The 24,990-nt window shown below is 42.0% G+C and overlaps 1 protein-coding gene across 1 annotated transcript; it reads right to left on the bottom strand.

The window, feature by feature from the left end:
- Positions 1-13,191: 13,191 nt before the first annotated feature.
- PDXK (pyridoxal kinase) lies at positions 13,192-24,726 on the bottom strand. Its single transcript, XM_010173908.2, has 8 exons — positions 24,644-24,726; positions 22,702-22,748; positions 20,397-20,482; positions 19,412-19,457; positions 16,496-16,607; positions 14,748-14,884; positions 14,093-14,159; positions 13,192-13,322 (listed from the first exon to the last, which is right to left on the bottom strand). Exons 1-8 carry the CDS (start codon positions 24,696-24,698, stop codon positions 13,210-13,212), a joined length of 663 nt encoding a protein of 220 aa, XP_010172210.1. The 5' UTR covers positions 24,699-24,726; the 3' UTR covers positions 13,192-13,209.
- Between the last annotated feature and the right edge of the window lie 264 nt (positions 24,727-24,990).

The raw sequence follows: 24,990 nt of genomic DNA, 5'->3' as shown, positions 1-24,990 counted from the left end.
TGCTCAGATGCTGCAAGAGCCTGAATTGTGCCAGTGGGGTAAAAAAGCCAAGGTCTAGAGATTTATTCAGTTCTGGGGTATAACATCAGTGACCTCTAAAAGTAGGCTTTAGATTATTTTGGCATGTTTGCTCTTACTGACAAGGGCATCTGGGTTGGGTTTTTTTTGTTGTTTTTTGTTTTTTGTAGTAGTAATTTAGCCAAGCTGTGATTAAATATTAAACACAAAACAATCTTTACCACCAGTAGTAGTGGTGGGGGTTATTTTCACTTAGGCGGGCTTGCTGGATCAACGGCACAACCTAAAATAAACCCAGCTGTAGGAGTCCTGGCTGGAGGTACCAGAGTGGGTTAGTGTCGTATCATCACCCCCAGCACCTGGGACCCAGCTATGAATCGCCGGATGCTGGGTACCAGTGAAGGGGAGTGCTAATGTCCTCCCTGGCTTCCCTGCAGTTGGGGTACTGCTGAAAGCAGGAGATTTAATTGCCTTTGTCTTAGTATGTGCAGCTAACAAGCATTACGAATAACACCAGGGCTTTCCAGCCCCCCTGAAGCCATTTACCACACCTGACTCGTAATTCAGTTCAAATGGCTGCCAAGGCTGTGTCTGACCCTTCCGTTCATTCTTACACATCTTTGCTTATTATCCAAGCTAGTCCTTGTAATAAAAGAGGGGTGAGGGGGTGTGAAGCTGGTGGCAGCTTTTATTATTTCCTTATCATCTGAAATTGCTCTTGGTTACATGGCCTGCAACATTCTTCTGTTCTGTTTGAAACAAAACTTACCAGAGGAAAAAGGAAAAATAATTCACCATGTTTCTATGGCAGGGGTAACTAACCTGCTCTGTGGAGAGGGTTCGGCATGGGCAGCCCTGGCATGGCTGGGACAGGAATGTGGGGACTCCAAGCCCTTCCATCCACAGCAGCGCTCCTGGGGCACAAATAGGATGAGTAGAGCTCAAAGGCAGAATGTGGCCTTTCTGTAGTAGTTAAACTCCCTCTTCAGAAGCTGACTTACATCCAAAGACTCTCCTGTCTCCTGCCAGAGTCACACCTACCTCCTATGGCTTTTCCTGCTTTCATTTTGTTCCTTGTCTCTGGTCCTGTCACAGCTCCTGTGTCCTGCAAGCTCCACTGCCTCCCCCCACCCTGCTTCAGACAACTCAGGTGATGAGCAACGCCATAGCTGTCTCTGTGCCAAGATGTCAGCAATCAAAGCCACAAAGGAGGCAGCAAGAACAGTGTTTTTCACCCAACTCTCAGCTCTCTGGGCTGCCAGCTGCCTCAGGGACAGACCTGACTGCCCTGGTGACCTCCTGTGCACACATGAGGAGATGCTCCTTTTTTCAGAATCACAGACTGGTAGGGGTTGGAAGGGACCTCAGGAGATCATCTAGTCCAATGCCCCTGCCAAAGCAGGTTCCCCATCAGCAGGTTGCACAGGAAAGAGTACAGGCAGGTTTTGAACATCTCCAGAGATGGAGACTCCACAACCTCTCTGGGCAGCCTGTCCCAGTGCTCTGTCACCCTCACAGTAAAGAAGTTACTCACCACCACATTGTTCCAGGGCGACACTCCTTTTTCTGGGACACGAGAGCCGTGTGTCTCACATCAGCCACACAGATCACCTGAAGGCTGGAATGCCCCCATGGACCTCCCAAATCATATTGCTGGCATGGCAGGTGGGTGAGACTGGAGAGAGCACATGGCAGCTCCCACTGCTGCAGAAGGACCTGCTGGAGGCTCTGCTGGACTGCCCCAGCAGGAGGTACTGCTATTCCGAAGTCTCTCCTTACTTTGCATGTGCTCCAGTTCTTCTCCTAAGAAAATCGCAAGGAAGGACAAGAAGAATACGAAAGGGCTGATGCTCATGGCAGGAGAGAGCCCCAGCTTGTGTGGTGCCCCATCTCTGAGGACAACAGGTCTATGAAGAGGACAGCAGCTTCAGCATGTTCCTCTAAAACATCTGTTCAAAATGCCCATTCCACCCTTTCCCCTAGTTCCCTGCCTGCTCTCCTGCCTGTGGGGTCAGGCAGTGGTGACAGTGCCCACAGGGCCAACACCCACTTTGGAGAGAAAACATTTCAGAAGGACCCTGGAGTTAGGAAGGTTGAAGTTCTCTGGCCGTGTCAGACTGATGATAGTATCCCTGATGTACACATAGAAAGTGGCTTTCTAGTACTTTGTTCTCTCCCATGATGATGGATGCAGTTAGATCACTAGCAGGGAGACACCTTGGTCATTCAAGAGTGCACCTACAACCTGGGATTAACATCCACTAAGTGTCTGGATTAGCCATGTGTATAAAATACCATATATCAAGGCTGACAAAATGGGATCGGGAAGGTGTGTAGCTGTCATCATACCTCTCCTCTTGGCCTGCCGTTTAGGAGAACTGACCCTTCCGACACTGGCCTGAGATGTATTGCCCATTCTTATTACATCATTTACAACTGGTTTATTCCTCATGGTGAGGTTTCAAAATGTCCTGGCACAAACAGGATGAATACTTTCCTCCTGGCTTTTAGGCATTCTCCGCAATAATTATTCGAAATTAGCCAGAGCTGCAGGAACCGGGGGGAAACTGGCAGTTAATAGCAAGGAACTGCATCAGGGAGTGAGATTCCCTCGTGTGGGATTCACTGGGGGAAAGTCCTCTGCCCAGCTGCTGAGGCCACTGCCCCACACTGCAGCTCCCAGAGGCGGAAGGCAAGCAGAGGAGAGGCAACACAAGGCAGGGTGGGCACACGGCTCAGGTCCAGGTAACTCCCGGGAGCCATTTGTGAGAGGGGGGCAAATGCCAGCATGCAAATCCCACAGTTACTATCTTCAGTAAAGCTGGGCAGTCCCAGTTAACTGGGGAAGGAGAAACATCACACAGAAAAGAAAAACAAACAAACAAACAACAAAAACCAAAACACATTTAGGAAAGGAAATGTATTTTATTGGAAAAAAAAAAATTACATTTCACTTATACACCATGAAAATATTGAGTTGTGTGTTATTTTCATAAGAAGAGGTTAAGACTTTCACAAGAAAACCACATTCTTTATCACAGCGTTACTCCACGAAATGAGGCTCTGGTGGCATCTGCACTGGCATTTTTACTAAACAGTAGAGCAGGACTAAATGTGCTTTGGGCAAAAACCCTAAATATTGGCCTCTTCCAAATGCTACTCCTCAATGAAGACAAGAGGCTCATTTGGTCAATACTGAATTATTTCTGAATTAGAGACAAATGTCAAGTTTTCGCTACTCACTTAGATCTTAGGTGAATTCACAGCTATCCCTCCCCTCCATTTGTAACAATCTTGATTCCTATTTCGCGTTCAGCCAGCTAAAAGCATATTAAAATGGCATACAGGCTGTCACCTTCCCACCTCCTGGTAAGAAAACAATACCGAGCGGGATACATTGCACTAACAGGGAATAACAGGGAAGGACAAGATCACTGGATGGTGCTAAATCCTCCAGCGTTTCCTTCCATCGTCACATCTCCAGCAACAAGCCCTACAGTTTCCTTCCCTAGCAAGGCGCGTATTCACAAGCAGGTACCAGGCAGGTGAATACATGTGCTGTCCTAAACACAGGAGAGCAGGACCTGTTTGCAGGTGGCATCCCAACGCCATTAGTCACAGGCGTATCACAAGAAGCGTGCTGCCCTCCAAGCCAGCTGTGACAGGCTGTATCACATCACTTGGCAAGGCATCTTCTGAAAATCCCTTACAAACCAGAGACCTTTGGTATGGCAAGATTTAAAAATCCATAGGCAAAAATAAATATTAATGCCACTTAAATCCCCAGGTAACTTCCCTTATTTAATTAATTATTTATTTGCTAGTGTCATTCCTTCCTTACTTGAAGAGCATGGGAAGGAAAAGAGCCAGACCTGCACAATTCTGACACCACACAAACGCTGTCAAACTTGAAACCTTCTCCACCTTGATCTTCCTACTGTGTTCCCTCGTTAGGTAACTCTTTTATTCTACACTAATTTCTACTCTGTGAGGCACAAGCATCACAAAGATCATCAAGAACAGTCACACAAAATCTTTTAGCGCTGTAATGTTTTCACGATACAGGGGACAGGCTGGAATGAGAACACCAAACTTGGATTACTCAATCTGTAGCTCTTCTTTCAAGTGCTTAGCTGACAAAGAGTTATTTTCTTCACCACTAACAGTGCAGCTTTGCAATTTGGTTCTGCTTTCCCAGCATCTCGCTGCCAGGAAAAGAGGTAACCCCATTCTCCCTCATTTTGTCCAGCCGCATCTTCCCAGTCCCTCCCTTACTGTGGCACAAGTGCTTAGCTGTTCCCAGGATAAGAAGGGTAAGGGAAGTAAAGGAGATGAAAACTTCAGAGGTTTTGGCTGGATAAGTTCCCCGTTGGTTTGACCTCCTTCACTTCAATCCTTATGGGGACAGGCAAGTACTAGGCCCAGCATAAGTGGTGGGAGAGGTGTCGCTGAGCTGGACAAGCTACATCTACCACAGCAGCTGGTAATTCTCTATCTTACTTTTCCGAAGACCAAGAGCCTAGCCAAAATCATATGAATAATTCACTTTCAGAGTCTCTTGCTCTCCATGGCCTACAGAGGAAGTTTAGGGAAATTACAAGCTAAACTAGGTTCTTAAAACAGGGAGGAGAATGAATATCACCTGACACCGCAGCCAGGAAAGCAGCGTGCACCTCATCACACACTTTAAAGTGCACCCAAAGTTGTGCTAAACCAGAGCTTTGGTACAGCTCTTCGAAAAAACCAGCCCAGCAATTTCACAGAGACCTCGTTTCCCCCTTGCTTAGAGTAACTCCTCCGCATTTCCCCCAAGGGAGGGTGCAGGCAAAACAGTCCCTCTGCCACCACCGCAGGTAGATTGCTCCCACAGACTCCCAGGGGAGGAAAACACAGGCACAGAGCAGCATGCAAAACCTAGCTGTTCCCTTCCGTAGCCTCCCTCCTCAACAAGCCATTACTAATCCCAGTGATATTTTTCTTGCTAACTCAGCAAAGCAGAGGTACTTTTCTTCTAACATATCCAGAACTCAGGAACACTTGAGAAAGACTTCTGATAAATTCTTCCCTACTTTTTGCACAGTGATTTATTCAGAAGTGTGGTGGGGATGCTGCCATGGTTCTTAACGGAGAGATAATAAGTGATGCTCACAATTTTCCCAGATTACCAGCTGCTGTGGCAAGAGCGCATCATTGAGCGGAGGGCCACGCTCCACAAACTGGTGTATGTTGCCAACCCCTGCACTTTCTAGAGAGCCCCCAAAGGACCAACCAGAAAAATAAATACATATGGACAGTTATGCTTTAGCCCTGGTCTCCCAGCCATAAGAAACAATGACTCAAATAAGTATAGCGAGATGGAAAAAATCACGCTCCAGTTTTCAAGCATGCTAACAGCTCACTTGAATGGGATTTTGTTGGTAACTCAACTCTTCTGAAAGCTAATATACTTATGAATTTAAATTCAGATCATCCTACTAAAATTCTTCACAATACTATAAGTGACAAACTACAGGGAAAAAAAAAAATCTTCATTTTCTCCCATTGAGCCTGTTCATCCATCTGTTGCACTCATTCAGCACAAGCTATGAAGTTAGCTCAGCCAGGTTCATAAAATGTGAGTGAGCCAGTTTTGTTCCAGTCTCTTGGCCTGTCTGTTTACAAGTTGCTAGTAAGCACTTGTAAGACCATCTCGTCTTATTTAATTAAAGAAACAAATCCCTCCCCTATTTTTAACCTGCCCTATGTGTCTTTGATACTTTATTCCAATGCAAAATCTAAATTTCAGGCTTATACCACAACTTACCTGATTTTATAATGGATAAGGTAGCAATATTTAGGGTTTTCTTTTTAAACAATGGTATCTACCATCCTATCGCCTCTCTACAATCAAGCGTACAAGCCTTACTGCAGAAAGAATACAACTCATAACCGCCAACCAGAAAATACACAAACACTACAAAAGCCTACAATTTCATTAGAAATTAAATAATTTGCTATTACACAGAACTTCAGTTTTGCTGGCATAAAAGTCATTGAATTACCACATATGCCTCGAGGACAATCATTAAGATGTATAAACATACAATAACAGGTCCACCTAGTCAGTACAAAGCACCACACAAACTTTAGGTACATAGAAAGTTTGCTCATAAATATTTCTTTGTTTAACAATTCAGCACTAAAAAAATATTACTTTAAAAGGCATCTTTTATTAAGTTATTTCAGTTTGTCCAGGGCTGGTGGGGTTTTACTATCCCTACTATATTACAGCCACCACGACTCTCTGTCCATACCATTTGACTTTTCTGGAAGAAAAGGCTATGTGTGGCTGGGACCCAAAGCTTCAGCACAATCTATAAAAATATAATTCTTTAAGACCTTCTGCTCACATCCTGAAGGCCTACACAGCCAGCCCCCAAATTCTGTTTCCCACCCCCACCGCATTGCAAATAAAGCTTCAATGTACACACACACACACACACAGAGTACGGATATTACACTCTTCTACATACAGATTTTTTTTTTCTAAATAGCAATGCAACCACAAGGGCAAGAGGGGAGAATGGCAGGTGATTTCAGTGGTAACATATGCACAGCCTTCTCATATTGCTGGTTTTCTCTGTCGGAATAATGTGCTGCCTTACTCACTGCTCTGCAAAGTGTGGATTTATCACTGTTATTTGCCCCGTGGAGGCACCAAGTCAGGAATGCGAGCATACTCGGGAGCATCTCATTTGCCTCGAGGTCCACTGCTGCTGGAGCAGTAAAAGCACCAAACTGGTGGCACTTGGGCTCTCACCTGACACTGGTTTCCTGGTGAAGCAGATGGGAGCTTTCCTAGGCTGCCGAAAGCCAAACCACATTCTTCCCTTCTGGAAAATGTGAAAACTAGCTTGGGCTCTCCTGAAAAGAAGTGTGCTGACAACAGCAGCTCCCTTGCATTCTGCAGTCAACGCCCCTCCCTGGGTGCTTAGGGCACAGTCCTCCAGTTTCCGATTGAACCTCGTGGATTTACCTTAAATCTGCTCCTGCACACATGTATAAACTTGCTGGTTTACTAATTTATTTAAAAGAGAAAAGCTGGTTTTGGGGTTGCGATTGAACATCTCAAAGCTTAGTTTCCATGGTTGATATGTATCTTTAATTGATGTGTTCTGGAAAGCTATAAAATTGTTCACCAATAGGTTCTCACTTACCAGAAGCAACAGTCTCTGATGAAGAACAGCTCTCTGAATAATCTTATTCTGTGATTCCAACACGAGTTGAATGACTACTCAATGAGCCAATAAGGCTGCAATGGGATGTAAAAGAATGGGTTGTGTTTCCATTTATGAAGAAATATTTTGGTTTCAGAGTGACCAAAATTTGTAACAGTTATGTCTCAATTCTGAAGGCATTATTTAAATGGACAGGGACCTTTATTCAGGAGAGGTGGTTTTCTTTAGCATAAACATAAGCCTAATTCTCCAGTGGGCATAAGCATGCTGAAGTAGAACCTCCTCCAATAACCAGTGCTCTCATTAAACTGGATACCTGCTCTCTTCCTCGTGCAAAACACTGCCATAGCAGAGAGATGGTAGAGTGCTGACAGAAGCACTTGTTCTGACACGCAGGAACAATTGTTTCCTACTGTACAGTCTTGCAAGCTCTAATCTACTGCAGTAAAGCAAAAATTACTGTGAAGTGGAATGCAGTTAAACGCTGCACAAGAAACAGACCTCAGAATGAGCTGTGGTTCTTATTCCAAGCCCCTCTTCTCACCTTGTATGCAGGAATAAAGAGCACAACATGGAGAGGTGTTAAATTAAGCCTACAAGGACGTTACTCACTTCCACATACGTACTATCTTACAACAAGATGATCACAGCGCATAAATGTGTGCTCTTCCATTAACTACCCTTTCTCTACGCCTGGATGTAACTAAGGAAACCTGTAATTACATCCACTTTATTCAGCAAGACTATCAAACTGTTCTTGTTCTGTTTAATTCTGAAATGATTAACATATTCAAAAATAGGATCTAACAATTTGTGTGTGCACAGTATGTTACGGGTAGATGCTTTTATTACAATCTTCCTTGCCACATATTTTAAAATAAAATAAATCAATACAATCACCATAACAGTCTCAGACGACAAATTAACACCATCCAATCAAGATACAGGTAAGAGACTCAAAAAAGACAGTATGAGTAGCTGGAAACCTTGGTCCTCCAATTCTTTTCTGTAACATATTGATTATAGATTTCTCTCACACTTATAATAAAAATCAGCAAACAAACATTAAAGTTAACAATTCATACCGCAGATTTCTAAAACGTTTGTATCGAGTGTGAAGAGCACTGATTTTAGCACAATGTCCTTACCCATGTCTCCCAAAGAAGTATACAGGAATCTTAAAGCATGTAGAGACTAAGCCGGGCCCAGAACGGAGTAGATTGTTTGTAAATGACTTTTGGTCTCTCCTGCACGATGATGGCTCTGCAAATGAGTAGTAATCAAAATGGCTGACCACATACACTGCCAAGTTCATTCCAGAAATAGGGATCTGACACAAATTACTTCCAGTAAGCAAAAAGAAAGGCTGGTGGGGAAGTCAACTGGGCACAAACACAAAGCATTCACCGCTGCCAGGTGTATAAGGTACTTCAGCACCAGAGGCATCCTCCACAGCTCACTTTACACATACACATGGGAGTACACGTGGCAGTGAAGCGAGCAGTCCCTCAGTGGTGAATGCTGGACTGGTGGATTAGGAGAGACACCTCTCATGCTGTCAGGACGGTTATGGAAGATTATATGCATTAGTTACTGACTCCACTCTCTGGGCTAAAGTGCTTGTTCTTCTGTAATCAGTTAGGACCTGAACTGGTTTAGGCTGACCATTTTTCTTTACCTAAGGATCTGGAAGTGGATCAGACAACCCTGGTAAGTCTCCTCCAAGCTCTTAAATAAACAGGAGCCAGCTGTCTAATACCAAGACACTTTCCAGTTGCATCAGAGAGTAGGAACTCAGAAATAGAAACAGATATTATATGCAGGAGGAGACGAGGGAATAGAAGATTGGACTGAACTGTGCCGAGTCTCTGAATTTTGTTCTGCAAGCCTTATGAAAAAGCGCTGTGTAACTCTGAACAAATAAAAATGCACCTAAGTATGTATACCTTGACATTTAAAAATGCCTGTTAGCCTGTTGCGACTACAAAACATTAGCTACAGAACATATTTACAGATAATTTCTGAGGTTTGTGCCTGGCAAGAGATGTTAAGTCCAATTCTTCACCAAAGATGTAAACCTGACCTAAGTTAGATCAGGTCAGTGGGAGTTTCAAACACGCATCGTAAGAGCAACTCCCAGGGACTTAAGCAGAAGCAGCTACCAGTCCACTGATGCAGAACCCAGCTACTGCAAAATATGAACTATTGCAAATTGAGAACATTAGTACTGTTATCCTTCTTTTCTGTTTTCTTTTCTTTTTTCTTTTCTTTTCTTAAGCATGGCTATATCACAGATTTTAAGGAAGGTGTGAATTACTGCACTGATTCTTTCTTTGAAGCACTGGGAAAAGATCACACCTGAAAGGTATACACTGCTCCAGCAAAACATCTCACTTTCTCTTCTATGGCAAGATCAAGGTTCATTATGGTTTACAGATGAAACCTTGTCTGTAAAGTAGCTTTAAGTTTCCTAAACTCCAAGCTGCTTTATTTCAGAGAAAAACAGCCCTGCCTTTCTCTCAGTTCCCTTGTGAGTCTATTTTTTAGTGCTAAAAACAATTGTGCTGTCTCACACTTACTAAAAGGGCTTTTCCCATGTGTACATGTTTACAACGGACAGAGTTTCTTTGACAGCAAATTTTGACAGTGTATACTTAATGCTGCTTTAAAAAAAAAAAAATAAAAGGACAATTCTGAGCTTCTCTCTCCTGTTGATCCCCTGATATGAAGAACTGAAGAACCTCAATTTTGCACTGCACTAGTGCAGGGATGGCCACCATATGGCTCTCAATTCAGCCCCATGCAGGTCCCAAGCCAGGCTGTGCTACGCGACTGACAATGAAGCTAATGCTGGTGCAGGGGGTGCTGGGCAATCCACAGCCCTGGTACAGGAGACAGTGCACCAGGAGCCACTTCCAGACCCAGCCAAGTTCTGTGCTAGAGCCACAGGACCTTAGACAACAAGTGCCATTTACTGCATGTGAGTGAATCCTGGGATTCATCTAATTCTTGGCAATCTGAGGGACACAGCAGAGGTCTCAAAGCTTGGCTGTCTGAAGATTTTTGTATGTGACCCACAGGAGCTGCAAAACTGGACACAGTTGGGTGAGGGAATCAAGCATAATGCCACAAAGTTGACCAGGACTATGTACAAGCAGAAAAGTTCAGTATGTTGATCCCTTCTTCCCAAAAGGATGGCAGGGATTATATACTTCCACATGAAATAGTCTAATTTTAAAAGATAAATAAACTCATAGTTATGTTTGGAATATGGCATGCAACACTTCTTTAATCAATCCTATAAACAGTTAACATCTTTTTGTGCTCAGCTGATGAAATGCATCACTGGCTACGGTATTTAAGTGTCTTTGCTGAAAGCAACTATCTCAAAAAAGGCAATTGTATTCCTGGCACAACTGCGCAAGCAAAAAGCAGCTTATGTAAAAAGGGGGCAAATTATTAATACTGAGCTATCTTCTAGCCTATCTGCAGGTTTGTGTCTCAGGAAGGGGGGGAAAAAAAAAAAAAGGCATGAATTTAAAAATACAGTGCTGCAAAGAAAGGCCATTTGTTGTACTTCACAGAATCACAGAATGGTTGAAGTTGGAAGGGACCTCTGGAGATCACCTAGTCCAACCCCCTGCGCAAGCAGGGTCAAGTACAGCAGGCTGCTCAGGGCCATGTTCAGTCAGGTTTTTAATATCTCCAAGGATGCAGACTCCACAACTTCTCTGGGCAACCTGTGCCAGTGTTTGACCAGCCTCACAGTGAATTATATTTTTTTAATGCTTCAGTTGAATTTCCTGTATTTCAGTTTGTGCCCATTGCCTCTTACACCTTCATTGAGCACCACTGAGAAAAGCTGGCTCCTTCTTCTTCACTGCTTCTCACCAGATATTTATACACACTGTTAAGATAGTTCATGTCTTTTTGCATGCTGGATATCAGCCATGAGCTCATGTCTGTTACTAACTGCTAACTTTAGCAACTGCTCACACCACCAAAATTATTATTGCTAAAAACTTATTTCATGGCAGTGGTTATTAAAAACTGTGGCAGTAGAGTCATGTTTCTGGGGTTTTTCTCCCCGCAAAATTCTCAAATCATAAGTTTGGGGTTTGTTTTTTGTTTTTTTTTTTTAATTTTTAATTTTTAATGCCAAATGCATGAGAGGAAATAAAATTATTTTTAGTTGTTGAGAGTGAAAGCCTGAAGTTTGCCTCTTACACTTACTGCAAAACATGTTAATCTCTTAAATTTCTTTTGCTTCGGAGATACTGAAAATGAGGGTTTTCAGGAATGCATCAATTATGAAATCTTACTCTATGAAAAAAAAAAAAAATCAAGTCAGCTAAAAATTCACTTTAAGTATAAATTACTCTTCTACTAAGTGAAAGCAATTCACTTTTACAATGGCAGAAAATCCACTAAAAACACTGGGAGAAGTGAAGTCTTGAGTGGCCAACGTAATGTCCAAACCAACTCTTCTGGGGACTCCCAAGCTATGCAAATCACACTACCAGTCAGGCAGGTGTGATGAGGAAGGTGAAGGAAAGGTATCTGGGAGACACTCAAGAGTGTGTTTCCTGAGCATACTCAGGTAATTAAGACAAACTCAGTCCTTTCCTCTCATGCAAATTTGCTTCAGGTCACTGCAGGTAGAAATGCAATTTTAATCTCCCTATGCTGTCTGAGACAAATCAAGCTCAACAACTGAATCTGGATTTAACAATGCACGAGACCCCATCTTGGGAGAAGCAAGAACCTTAGTCACATATAGAAATCATATGGAAGTATGAGGGGCCAATACCTGTCAGTATATCTGCACTACTGGTATCATATGTGTCTGTGATGTGTAAGATGCCGAAATTAAGAATCCCATTTTGAAGCATTATAAAGCAGAATTTTGACATAAAGATGTATTAATAATAATGCATTTCTGTCATCTCTCATCAGTGTAGGCTGCAGAGACTGACATTATGAACAAACTAATTCTGTATGTTTCACTGCATTTGATAAACATATGTAACTTACTAAACCAAAAATATTACTTTTAGCATATTGCTTCATTGATAAGCCTGCCAATAGTGCTCACTATTGTTAAGTGGAAGTGCCCCACATAGTTTGTAAATACATCCACGCATGAAGAACAAACTAGAGCAGCCAGCTTTCAAGGCAAGAGCTGCTTTCTCTTTTGCCCTTACAGAATGTTTGTCCTTAGCTAAAACCTGGCCTCGGAGGTAGAACTACAAACTTCTAATCAGAGCTACTGAATAAAGACATTATCTTTTTAATGAAGAAGTTTCTGGAGCAGCTTTTGGAAGAAAATCATGTGGGTACCTATGGACATTAGAAATAAGCAGCCAGTACCTGCAAAATCTGAAACTGTGCAGCTGTTCATCGACAAGAAACAGGAGCAGTTATCAGTAACATGAATGCCACCTCAAGGTCACTTCAGAGTACTTAAATGCCAAACATCTTCAAAGTACTCCTACACACAAGCAGAACTTTGTGTGTAGTTTTAACCCTGCTTAGTTTCATAGCAGCTGAGATACTGGATACCAGAGTAGGTAACCAGGTATCTCCAGGAAAAGGGAGCATGGAGCCAGCTCCATTGGCACTAGATGTCATCTTGAAATATATTTTCCAGTCAGTCAAGCATTCCATTAGCAAATTCACATCTAAAGTCTTTGGCAAGGCAGGAACATTGTACTGTCTTGCCCCGGGTAATTACATAGACTAAGTGAATTTGACAGCCATTTTGATACCTGGCAATATGCTTCAATGCACACTAACTGTTTTGTTTTTAAAAGTGAGCAAGGCCAGCACATATGTTTGAGAGTGGATATCTGCCTATGCTGGGCACTATTTCATGGAAGTCAGGTTTCTGTCACAGATCTAAGGCAAATATTACAATTTACAAGAAAGAAATGAGGACATCAATACATTGTGCGTTATTGGAGATGTACAGCCTTTATAACACGGTGGCTTTCACTATGATCTCTGGGTTTTCTATGTCCTTTTTGCTTTGGACCATTCTCAGTTCCAGCTGGGCTGAGTTTGGTTTGTTTCCTTCTCCAGCCTGTGCTAAAAAGATGACATCAGAATATCATTAAAAACAGCAGTATAAAAAGAAACAACTTACATTGTTCTGTTACCCCAGGATTTTTTCTACCCTTGTCCCCTCCTCAGTCTCCCTTACTACTCCCTGCTAAAGGCTTCCAAGGTGGAAGATCCAGGTCAGCACTGTGATTTTGTTATCACCCCTGTTCTGCACCTTTCTCCAGGAAAGAAACATGATTCTGCTGCTACTAGAAAGTGACACAGACATGCCCCCAAACCCCACAGATCACATCTGGATCATCATAGGAACTGAAAGACAAGGGAATTCCAAGAGGAGAGATGCTGGGGGGCGGGGGGGAACTGCTCTTCACACGGCCAACACAGCAAACAGACTATTTATTGTTAGTAGATAAACCCCTCTCATTACTAAACACATGCACTGAAAGGGAAACCGAGTGAGCTACACTTAAACCAGAAGCTCTCTTGCATGCCAAACTCAGCATTTCCTCAGGTTCTTCTGCCACTGTTTGGCAAAGCAGTCAAGTACAGTCAACATGGCTGTAGTCCCACTACAAGCTGAACAGTGACATCTTCAGTCGGATGTCGTCAAAAATAGGCTTGGAGGACAGAGTAAGGAATGTGCACTGAGAAGACTACCAAACTCTCATCCTGTAATTTCTATGGCTGCTTCTGCACTGAGAGCTGCCTTTAGTCAGGAAACCCAGAAAGCTCTCTGAATGTTTCTTGTGATGCAAATCCAGACAGAACAAGGGAACAGGGTTTGAATGAATTACCTTTTGCACTCTTAATGGTCCTTTGCAGAACATGTTGCATGGCTGACACAGTCTTTTCACACGCCACCTGCATTAACATAACACATTGCAGTTTTAGTAAAATTTCAACTGCCTAGTTTAATACTAGTATTTAAAAAACATTGCTATTAAGTGGCAAACATGAATGATAAGATACAAACAGGATGTCAACTATGTGATGCTGAGTTTGGGAAAAAAAATTTAAGACTCTCTTAATTCTCCTGAAACAGGAACTAGAAACTATACACTCATACTGAGGACTCTCCGTGCTTAAGGGAAAGAAACAGAAAAAAACCAGATCTGATTAATTATATTTTTTACTCTCACTTCATAATAAGCACTGAAAATAAGTTCAAACGCATGCAGTCTCTTTCTCTCTAGAGGGAAGAACATCTTATTTGTCAAAATTACAAAAAAACATGTAAGGGAAATGCAACCATCCAAACGTAATGCAAGCTAAAATGTTTTGGCAGAAGGGAAATGCTACTTTTTTAACTCGGAGGTAAGGAAAAGAAGCCAAAACAGAAGAAAATCTTTAAATAATGGCATTGATCTAAAGTAATTAAAAAAAAAAAACAAACCAACAAACAAAAAATGTAGTCTAAACTTGCAGAGAGACAAATAACTTATCCCAGACCTTCAAATTGTTTGGATGCTTATGCGTCCATGCCAAAAGCATAGCAGCAAACAAATCTCCTGTTCCAACAAAGACAGCATCCACTTTAGGAGACTCCACTCGAATTCTCTGTGTCATCTTGGTACCATCTGCTTTAGCTACAACACAGATAGACAGTTAAATAACAGACTCAGCAATTAATACAATAGCATTTACTGTAATTTAAAAGTGATTTACTGTAATTTAAAAGTTATCACCAGATTTGAATTCCTTTGTTGTTTGGAATGTAAAGACGCTAAGGAGTATTGTAAACTTTGTAGCAGCTCTTTTAAAAGGCGCAACCTTCACAACTTTGCTAAGCTAGAATAGCATTTACAACTTATATACTGTACATACTTCACTTAAGAGACAGCAGGTAGCTAGCACCTTTTCATGAAGGGTTGAGTAATCTATCTTCATTTACACAGCAGCAGCAGTTCGCTCAGGAAACTGCATATTTATGTAGACTGTTGAATTCCTAGATAGGTCATGCCAAACCATAACCTAGAGTGTCTCTGGGTTGTATGGAGGCACAAGAGAAACTGTAGACATCAGCAGACAATATCTGATCCATGTGCCACACTGTAATCACTACTGGAATGACCAGACTTATTCCAGACCTGGCAGACTGAATATCAGGAAAAATTTGTTCACCAAAAAGGCTGCCAAGCATTGGACCAGGCTGCCCAGGGAAGTGGCTGAGTTCCCATCCCTGGAGGTATTTAAAAGATGTGTAGATGAGGTGTTTAGGTACATGGTTTAGTGGTGGACTCAGCAGTGTTAGGTTTACAGCTGGACTTGATGATCCAACCAAAATGATTCTATGATTCTCTGTACTGAGTGCTAAGAGACACTGATTCTTAGTGGAGCCTGGGTTAAATACCAAGACTTTTTTGGTCTCTGAGCAGTCCAGAATGTGATGCCCACATTTAGATCTCTTAGATGAACAAGAAAACAAGATCATATACCATCCCACATAACTATGCTCTTCTAATGTAAAAGCATCCGGCCATAGATGAAACACACAGTGAATCTTGGTGACGGTATAGAATGGGATATAAAGGAGAAGCAGGAGGATATTATACAACCTATCAGGGGAGGAACAGCCTGCTAACAGGACAGTGTAACTTGTCATAAAAGCATTCAAAACATTCAAAGTTCCTGTTCTATACCACTTACCACTAGGGACTTTAACAGCCCTGATCAACCTCACCTCGGACATCCTTCACTGGTGCACCCTCTGCCCACTTGCCCAGGAGTGGTATGGAAGCTCAGGCCCAGGCACAAGCATCCTTACCTGAGCTATGTTCTAGGTGTACCTGTGTACAGCCCTGCTGTCCTGACTTACTGATTGGATTTTCCAGATGAATCTGGGACCTGCCTTGTCTCACCTTTCTCCAGTAATCACTGGACTGTCAATGGGACCTGTCTGCCATCACCACCCCTGTTCTGCCTACCTTATTCAGATACTGTGGGCCTGCGCCCTGTTGGTGAGGGCAGTACTCTGCCTGTGCTATGACCACATTCTGCTCCCAGCTTGTCTTCCCTCATGGAGCAGTCCCATTCTTACCGCTCTCTGATATTACTGCAGGAGAAGTAGTTCACTCAGGGAGCTAAGCTCCTTCCATGTACTACAGATGGGTATCATGAAACCCCTTCTTCAGAAAGTGACTGAGAGCACAGAATGGGCTAAAAGACAGCACAGTTTAATGAAGGAGTTCATGACTTACTTTTTCTATGGCTTCCCAGAGCAATTAGGTAGTCGTTTCCTAGAGGCGCCTGTAGATCTGAACTGGTGATCACCACAGTCTCTGGTCCCATGGCATGGAGCATATCCATTACCTTTCCAAGTGTGAAAAGGCAGGAATCAGTGACTGCAATGTGTGTTGATTAAACCGTGCACCACTAATAGTACTACGGATTTTTGACAAGCACCTTATTTCGGCATCTTTTGTGAAGGAAAAAAAACAGTTTCTACTCAAAGAACCGACATGAATTAGTGGAAATAACTTGAAACAGGAGAATCAAAACATTTGTATTTAAATGTACACACTTGTTAAAATATGCAAGCGTCTCTGTATTATCTTTGGATCACCCTCTGAAAAGAATACTCTGCTTCAGCTGTGATCAGAATTTTTGATTGCATCATGTTTTCAGAACGTATGATCCAAAGAATAAGAGAACAAATATACAGGCACATGCACTGAGCTGGCATCTTGAAACACTTGCTAGAAAGACAGTAACTCCAGGACATGGAGTCTTATTTAGCTACTACTTTAAGAGTTAGCAAAAACAAAGAGTTAAAGAGCTAAATCAGAGGCACAAGTGTGTCTGTCTCAATCTTCCTTTCTCATTCTGTTTCAAACCCCGAATTACACCTGTAAATTATGTACCTTTACAGGTGTACTTCCACTCTGCATGTTCCTCACTTAAATTCATTAATACTCTACTTCTGACATCACAATTGGTTGCTACAGAAGTGATTCTGATTTCACAGAAGAAAGAATGACTTCAGCAATGAGTTTAGCATAAAACACAGATAAAATATTAATTCTCCCAGAAGAGTTTAACTAAAAATCCTCTCAGGCTAGCTATGACTCATAAGCAGCTGAATGATAAGGATTTATTTCTGCTAGTATTTAATTCTCTATTGCTTTTCTGTCTTGTCTAAGCCTCCAAGTTTCTTCAACTATCAGACCTCTCTGCATAGAAATCAGTTGGGTTTTAAAGAAGCAGTAAATCCATCAGCACACGCTGACATAATCAACCTGTGAAGTAACATCAAACTCAATTTCATTTCTCAGTCACAATTCACCAAGAACCTAATCAGTATTTCTAGTTGTAGGTCCCTTCTACATTAACATCATATTTAATGTTAGAAGACTACACTGTTGTCACTAGTCTTGCTAAAGAAATGAATGAAAGCATGTCACCATAGAAATTGATGTCAGAATTCCTACCACCTCCAAATGGGACAAATTTCAGCATGGATTATTACTCAGAAGGACAGACCCATATATCACACACAGCCAGGGAGATAGACAGATTGAAATAGAATATCCTGCAAACAACTACTTTCAATTCCTAAGTATAAATCCACCTTTTCTTTGAAGAGATTTTTTAAAACCCATCACAAATAAGAGCTAGCACATAAATCAGACAGACTGTCAGAAAACTAACTTGTAAAATTGTTTAGCACAGGCAACTCATGTTTGCAGCTGAAATATGCAAACCTAAAACTAATGGCTGCTCAGCTAACAGTGTTGTTCTCAAGACTGTGATTCCACTGGTGAGGATGAGAACTGAGTTGTAGTTAGAACCTAGTGGCATGAAGAACAGTTCATCTCCCTCACCCAGCACAGTGGGGTAATGTAAAACTGGGAGAGGGGAAAATTGAAAAGAACTGAGATCTTTGGAGCTGCAACCCACATTGCATGCATGGTACACAACCCACATTGCATGACTGGTGAGGATGAGAACTGAGTTGTAGTTAGAACCTAGTGGCATGAAGAACAGTTCATCTCCCTCACCCAGCACAGTGGGGTAATGTAAAACTGGGAGAGGGGAAAATTGAAAAGAACTGAGATCTTTGGAGCTGCAACCCACATTGCATGCCATTGCTGGAGGGAAAAAACAACAAACATTTGGGCTGACAGACCCCAGGTACTCCCCAGGGTACCACTGCAGCTGCTGTTTGTTTAAAGATTTTGTGTTCCTTTGAAGTTCAAAACCAAACTGGAAAAAATAACATCAGTCCACTATGAAAGCACTTGACTAGTCAAGGAAACAAAGACCTCAGCCCTTTTCAATACACCAATAAAACCATATTTCTATTTTGTCCTTCATCACCAAGCTCCGCAGCTTTTTATTTTCTTCAGTTTGTGTGAAGGCATAAATCTTTACACCTCAATACAGTAAATTTGCAGCCCATCTATCATCTCTGTATGGCAATGAAAGCAGCTATCAATGCTGTGGATTTGTCCATCTTTCACCAAGAAGTACTCAAATGCCATCACTCCCTGCCTGGTTTCTCATCTATCCAATCTATCCTTTTGCAACCCATGTCTCATTCCCTTTGAGTAAATTTAAGGAAAAGAAACAGAGCACCAGCAAACACTGTCAGGAAGAGATTTAGAGTGTATGCAGCCAATAAGAGTTTGTAAGAGTTTGCTAGTGAGCTCTCTTCCTGCAAACAGTCTGTGTAGGAGAATGAGAAGGTCTGTCCCAGCACTCGGCACTGCTGTTGCACGACTCACATGCGGACAGCAGAGGGAGCGACTCCTGCAGGTTTCTAACGCCCAGGGTCACCGGGTTGGGGTTGCACCCCAACCAGTGCATTTCCACAGCACTGAGGGTGTGTGGTTACTCGCCATGTGTGCTGCTGCCTCCCTTCTTACACTGCAGGAAAACGAGCTCACAGAGATCTACTCATTACCACTGTAATGCCTTTAGCTGTAGTTCTTTGGGGAAGTTTCCTCAGAAGTCTGACACTACAACAGGAAGTGTTCTGTGCCTGGAGAGCGCAAGCTTTAATGATAAATGGGAAGAAAGGACAAGAGGCCAAAGTAACTCCAAGGTTAAAGACAAATGGCAAACTGCAGCACTGCAGTCAGGAATCTTATACATCCTACCCCTTGCCTACTTACCTCTAAAGCTTCTTTTTCTGTGTGAATCTTCCTGCCCGTGAGTAACCTGAGAATAAAACAGAAATCTTAAAAGAGCACAAGTTCTCTAGACAATGACTGCTTTTGTTTGCTCTTTGAAGAGAGGAAAGCTTGGACCACACCACACAGGCCTAAATGGTTTGTAGCTATGTGGTCTTCCATACCAGACCACTGCCCTTACATCCACAGATACACGGTGCTTCTGGAACACTCACACCAGTCCTAAACTGCCTCCTGTAGAGATGCTTGTATCATAAAATTCTCTCCCAAGTGTCTTATCTCCACCTCCCATGCAGCTGCACCCTTCCTTTAAGGGGATAGACAGCCTGTCCCAACCAACAGATTCTCTCCCAACCAAAGAGTCACAGCTATGTAGACAGGATGGGCAGGAGGCATTTAAATTCTTAATTCCTTATCAGATTTTGCCATGGTAGTATTTCTGAATCTAATTTTGGGTGCTTGAGTCAAACTATTTCAGTTTTGGTATTCTGACATACAATAAAAAATTTCCAAGGAATGGGTAAGGACAGGGAAGGGAAGAGAGATATATTTTCAATCTGCCCTACATACAACCCTCTGGAGAGAACAAGAAGTAATCACGAAAATGAGGGACGGGAGAAAACAAGATAAATCTTTTCCTCAAATAAGTCCCAGATTTTTTATTGGTTTTAACATGGAACAGTTGGAGGTTTGCTGAAAAGCACCACTTGAAAGTAACAGCTAAAAACCAAAGCCCAACACATACATACATCTGGCACTGTACTGAGACAAACAGAATCATAGACTCATAGAATGGTTTGGGTTGGAAAGGACCTTAAAGATCATCCAGTTCCAACCCCCCGTGCTGTGGACGGGGCTGCCAACCACTAGATCAGGCTGCCCAGGGCCCCATCCAAAATAATGGGTATCAGTGTCGCCTGCTTTTATCCCCAAGTTTACTTGGCTATAAAAGGAAGTAAGTACTTACTCAGCTTCAAACTGGTTAGGAGTTATTATATCAGCAACAGGTACAACTTTGTCCCTGTAGACTGGGAGGAGATCCTTAGGCACATACTATGGGAGAAGAAACAGTATCAGATGTTGTCAGCAGCATCCCAGACGTGGGAGTGCAACTCTCCTTCCCTCAACTACTATTCATGCTGCCACTGAGTAACCTGACAGATCCCAGTGTACTGTTATGCAGCAGTAACCAAATCCTCTGGCTGGTGAGAGTACAGCCGACAGCCCTTCTTTCACTGGAGGAAACAGCAAGCACTGCTAAGCAGACAGGACTAAACTGGCAGCATTAAAAGAAATGGTGCCTGGATAAATTACTTCTGGGTCCCCTCTCACCAAGGTGACACAGCAGCATGATGAAATATGGTGTCCCAACATGGAGAACCCTTTTTCATGCCCTTACCTCCAAAATAAACTACTTTGTTGTACTAAAAGTACAGGGGTCCTTTGCTGCACCAGCATGCACCCACATTGATCATGTTGCATTGTGGGGTTCAGGAACAAACATTTTAGCCATGCTATGTGTTAGTATGTCTCCTTCTTTCAGTGCAGTATTTCTAGGGTGTGCTGTACATTAATATGTGTGAACAGGAATCAGATTTGTAATTTGTTCAGTACAACTTAATCTATAAAGCAGTTCCGATAAGTACATTAAAAATACTTTGCTTGTGTTGCACCCAAGTCTAACAAACTGCAAGCATACTTCACTGCCTGCAGAATCAACCATTCGAGCAATGAAGGCTAATGCTCCCCTTTCTGTTTTCCTGTTCCATCTCCATCCCACTGTCATTAGCTAAATACAGCCCAAAAGCAAAAGGAGATTGGTTGTCTAAGCTGGTGACGTACACCAAGACATAGCAGACCTGTATGCTCTTCAGATTCAGAGCTGAAAAGCATCAGCTTTTTTTGCAGGTACTGGAGCTCTGCTAGAAGTTCTGATTAGACAGGTAACAGGGGTCCCCTCACCTTCCTGAGTCCTGCTGTAACTCAATATACAAAACCTTCAATAAAGTTCATTGTTTACTAGTAGCTGATATTCTTTGGCAGAACTCCATTTGCTAGATCAGGATTAATACCCCCTTTCATCCATGTTTTATTTCCTCTGTTAGGCTCATAAGCTACACAGGGCAGGGTGCATGCATACGTGTGTCCATGTGTTACTGTCTCCCGTTCCAATTGTATCAGCAACAGGTACAACCCCACCACAGTGTTGACCACTAGGTACTACCAGAACACCCGTTGTATTGATATTGATCTCACTTATGCAGTCATGGTGAAACGATGATGTCACATGGACTCTGCCTTTAGACAGAAATGCAAGACTAGGTCATACCTAAACTAAGGAGTTTTAAATAATCATTATATTAGTTTTTATGTCAGGAATGAGTTGGTGCATTTCATGCTAAATTTTCTCATTTTCTTCCAACTACCTTGTCTTCCTCCCTAAAGACACAGGTAGGTCCACGGTAATGACTTCTCCCAAGAACTAAGGCTTTGCAAGGTGACTCTACAGCCACTAGATCTCTGCCTTGTTAGAAAAAGCCAAGGATAATAAATATTGCAACAGACATAAAAGGAAAGAATAGAACACAAAAGCAATGGCAAATTTATTACTAAGTGCTATATCATGTGATGTTTTATGAGCAGGTAAACTGTAGGAAGGTACAAGGACAAAGAGGAATTCATAGTGCATGACCAGCTAAGGCAGAAGAAAACATAAAATATCACCATTACTGTTGTCTTCCCACATTGCATTTAACTGAAATTATTTGCTAGTTTTGCTCAAAAACCAATGTTTCTTTGTCAGCATGCAGTCTGGTACTGGCACACAGAACCTTTCTGTCACTGATCACAATGCCTAACAGCTGTTGGATCTCACATGAAATAAGCCACCTTCACTTCAGTTCAAGTGGTATGTCAATTCCCACGATCACTGACAATGCCAGAGAGGCTACCAGCCAAAACAGAGCTCTTGATAGAAGACGAGGGAACTCCAGGGAGAACAGCAGGAGGAGCAGGGGGATATTTTCCTGTGGACAGGGTCTATATTGCACGTGTTGTCTCAGCAGAGAGTAAAAAATAATCCCAGGGCTATGCAGCCATCATTCTTCCCACATACTGAACTCAAATACAGGAAATTAAAGTACAAACTTACTTAATGCTGGGATCCAAAGCCACACTTAGGTAAAGTAGCTTAGTTCTGATGTTTAAAAATTAATAAATCTTTACATAGCAAATATTCACTTTACAGAGAATCCAAACAGATAAGTACTAACCATAGAGCCTTCTCCATTCCATTTGTCACCCATCACTGGATCGCATACTGTAAGAGAATAAATCTAGCTTTAGAAATGGGGGACAGTCACAGAGACCCTGGTGGGAGGGAAAAGTTTTAGGTAGCAGTAGTGGCTATATAACAGCACTGAGCACCTGGTAACTCACATACTCACTCAGCTCTTGCAGCACACTCAGCCAGAAATTTATAACTGGTGGCTGCCAACTGTGAAAGCGTAGGCCATGTATCTTAAACAACTGTCAGAGGGTTACAGTCACTCTCTCCCACTGGCTTCCATGTTGTTATGCATGAAGGTGATGAGGATAAGAGGGGCTGACTGGTGGGAGTGAAGGGGCTTTTGTTATGGAAAATGCAGAGAGGTCTACCCTTCACCCCCCAACCCAAAACTCTGGAATAGCAGCATGGTGGGGAAGAAGCATGGGAGAAGCTAATAGCTCTGAAAAGAACCCTGTTTTTACTTTAGGGTGAAGAGATACATGACAAATGTACACACCAAAACGTATTATAATCAAACAAATAAAAAATCCATGCCAAAGTACATAAACTCATACTCAGTATAATAATATTAGCACGCATTTGGCACAAGTTCTGAATCACCAGTAGTATTAACAACATATTCCAAGTGCCCTCAGTTTTGAAGTGAGGATAGAAACAGCCTGGTCTTGTACAAGGAACATTGTTCAATGTATTAAAATAGCTTTTAGCAAAATAAAAAAGAAATACAAATCCAAAGGTATCAAATCAACATCCAATCAGTATTTAAGGAAGTTTGTATGAATAAAACCAGGATAATTTGTTTTACATTTTAAATATATTTTCATTACATTATAATCTATTTACTAAATATAAAGGATCTTGGAAGCCTAGCTGTGTTCTCATGATCTGACCACTTCCTTCCTGTTCTATACAGCTATGCATTTCTTTCTCTTTCATACTCCAACAGTTTTTAGCTTTCACTTACCAGTAAAAGGCTCTGGAGAACCTGACAATGCAACAGTGTTAATAAAGGTTAAAAAACAACAAAACCTGAGCTCATTAAGATAACTCTGATACATTTTTCGAAACGAGAACTGTTCTTTGTTAACTTTTAAGTCAGATACCACACTCCACAGTATTACACCTTGCAAATGCTGCGAACCATTCTCGATGTTTCCTCACCACATAGTTTACTGAACCTGAAGATGACAAGCTCAAACCATCATTCACAGCTTTTTATCCCATTAAATCACCACTGACTTTGCCCTGTCACTCTAAACGTTTTGCTCAAGTCAAGCCTGTGCTGATTATGTTCAAAAGTCCTGAAACACTCAGGAAGGAAACAGGAGAATCTTTTTTCCACAGGTTTAAACCTGACATGACACATTAATGACAGCAGTTGCTAGTCTGTTGCTCTTTGAGTGCTGCCAGGTAACCTTAGCAGAAGGTACCAGAGTTAAAAAACCCTTGGAGTTTAAGCTAAATTACAAAGCTTGTAAGACACTTTTGGGACATAATGTGATGCCATGGCAGGGTAATACAGGAAAGCCTATCCTGCTTTTGACTGACTTGGAAATCAAGGACAGGCTTCAGCTAACCGCACCTCCAGCCTGTCCCTCTGAACTACAAACAGCAGCAGCCAGCTGGGATTTTACAAGCCTTTTTTTGATACAGCCAGTCCTCCAGGCACATCCTCCTTTGGATAGCATCATGCAAGAAACATAACAAAAGGCATAAAATCAGAAAGATAAAAAAATCAACTCCCTCAACACTGAAGCAATGCTGAAGTGAAACTTGAGTGGAGCATCAGCTGGTCCCAGTCAGATCAGAGCACAAGATGATTGTGAAATGCTGGGTAACATCAGACCAGCGTTTTCATCCTAAAATAAGAAAATGATGGGCATATGCAATGGCAAAGTAGAAAGGATTATAATACACATCCTTACCATATACTAGATTAGAATTCTGTTGCTTCAACTCCTGGACAATATCCACGACCATTGCAAGAAATGATGTGTCTCTTGTATACCCTTTGGAAAAAAAAGACACTTTTGAAGTTTATTTTCATTAACACTTTTTTTTATTTTTTTAATTTTGCACAGGAACGCTGCATACTTCTCATTCTTTGGAACAATGCATTTTTAGAAGGCATTTTAGTATTTCATTCAGGAATAACAGGTGAAAGAAATTCAGACAGTGCTTGCACAACTACAAATATAACCTTAAAAATCCATTTACTAATTATGTTATATATGAAGGGCTTGTACAACTTCAAAATACTTGAACATATATG

This window comes from Antrostomus carolinensis, unplaced genomic scaffold (assembly GCF_000700745.2).
Source record: "Antrostomus carolinensis isolate BGI_N321 unplaced genomic scaffold, ASM70074v2 scaffold7618, whole genome shotgun sequence".
NCBI classification, from domain to species: Eukaryota; Metazoa; Chordata; class Aves; order Caprimulgiformes; family Caprimulgidae; genus Antrostomus; species Antrostomus carolinensis.
This window is presented reverse-complemented; position numbering and strand designations above follow the sequence as displayed.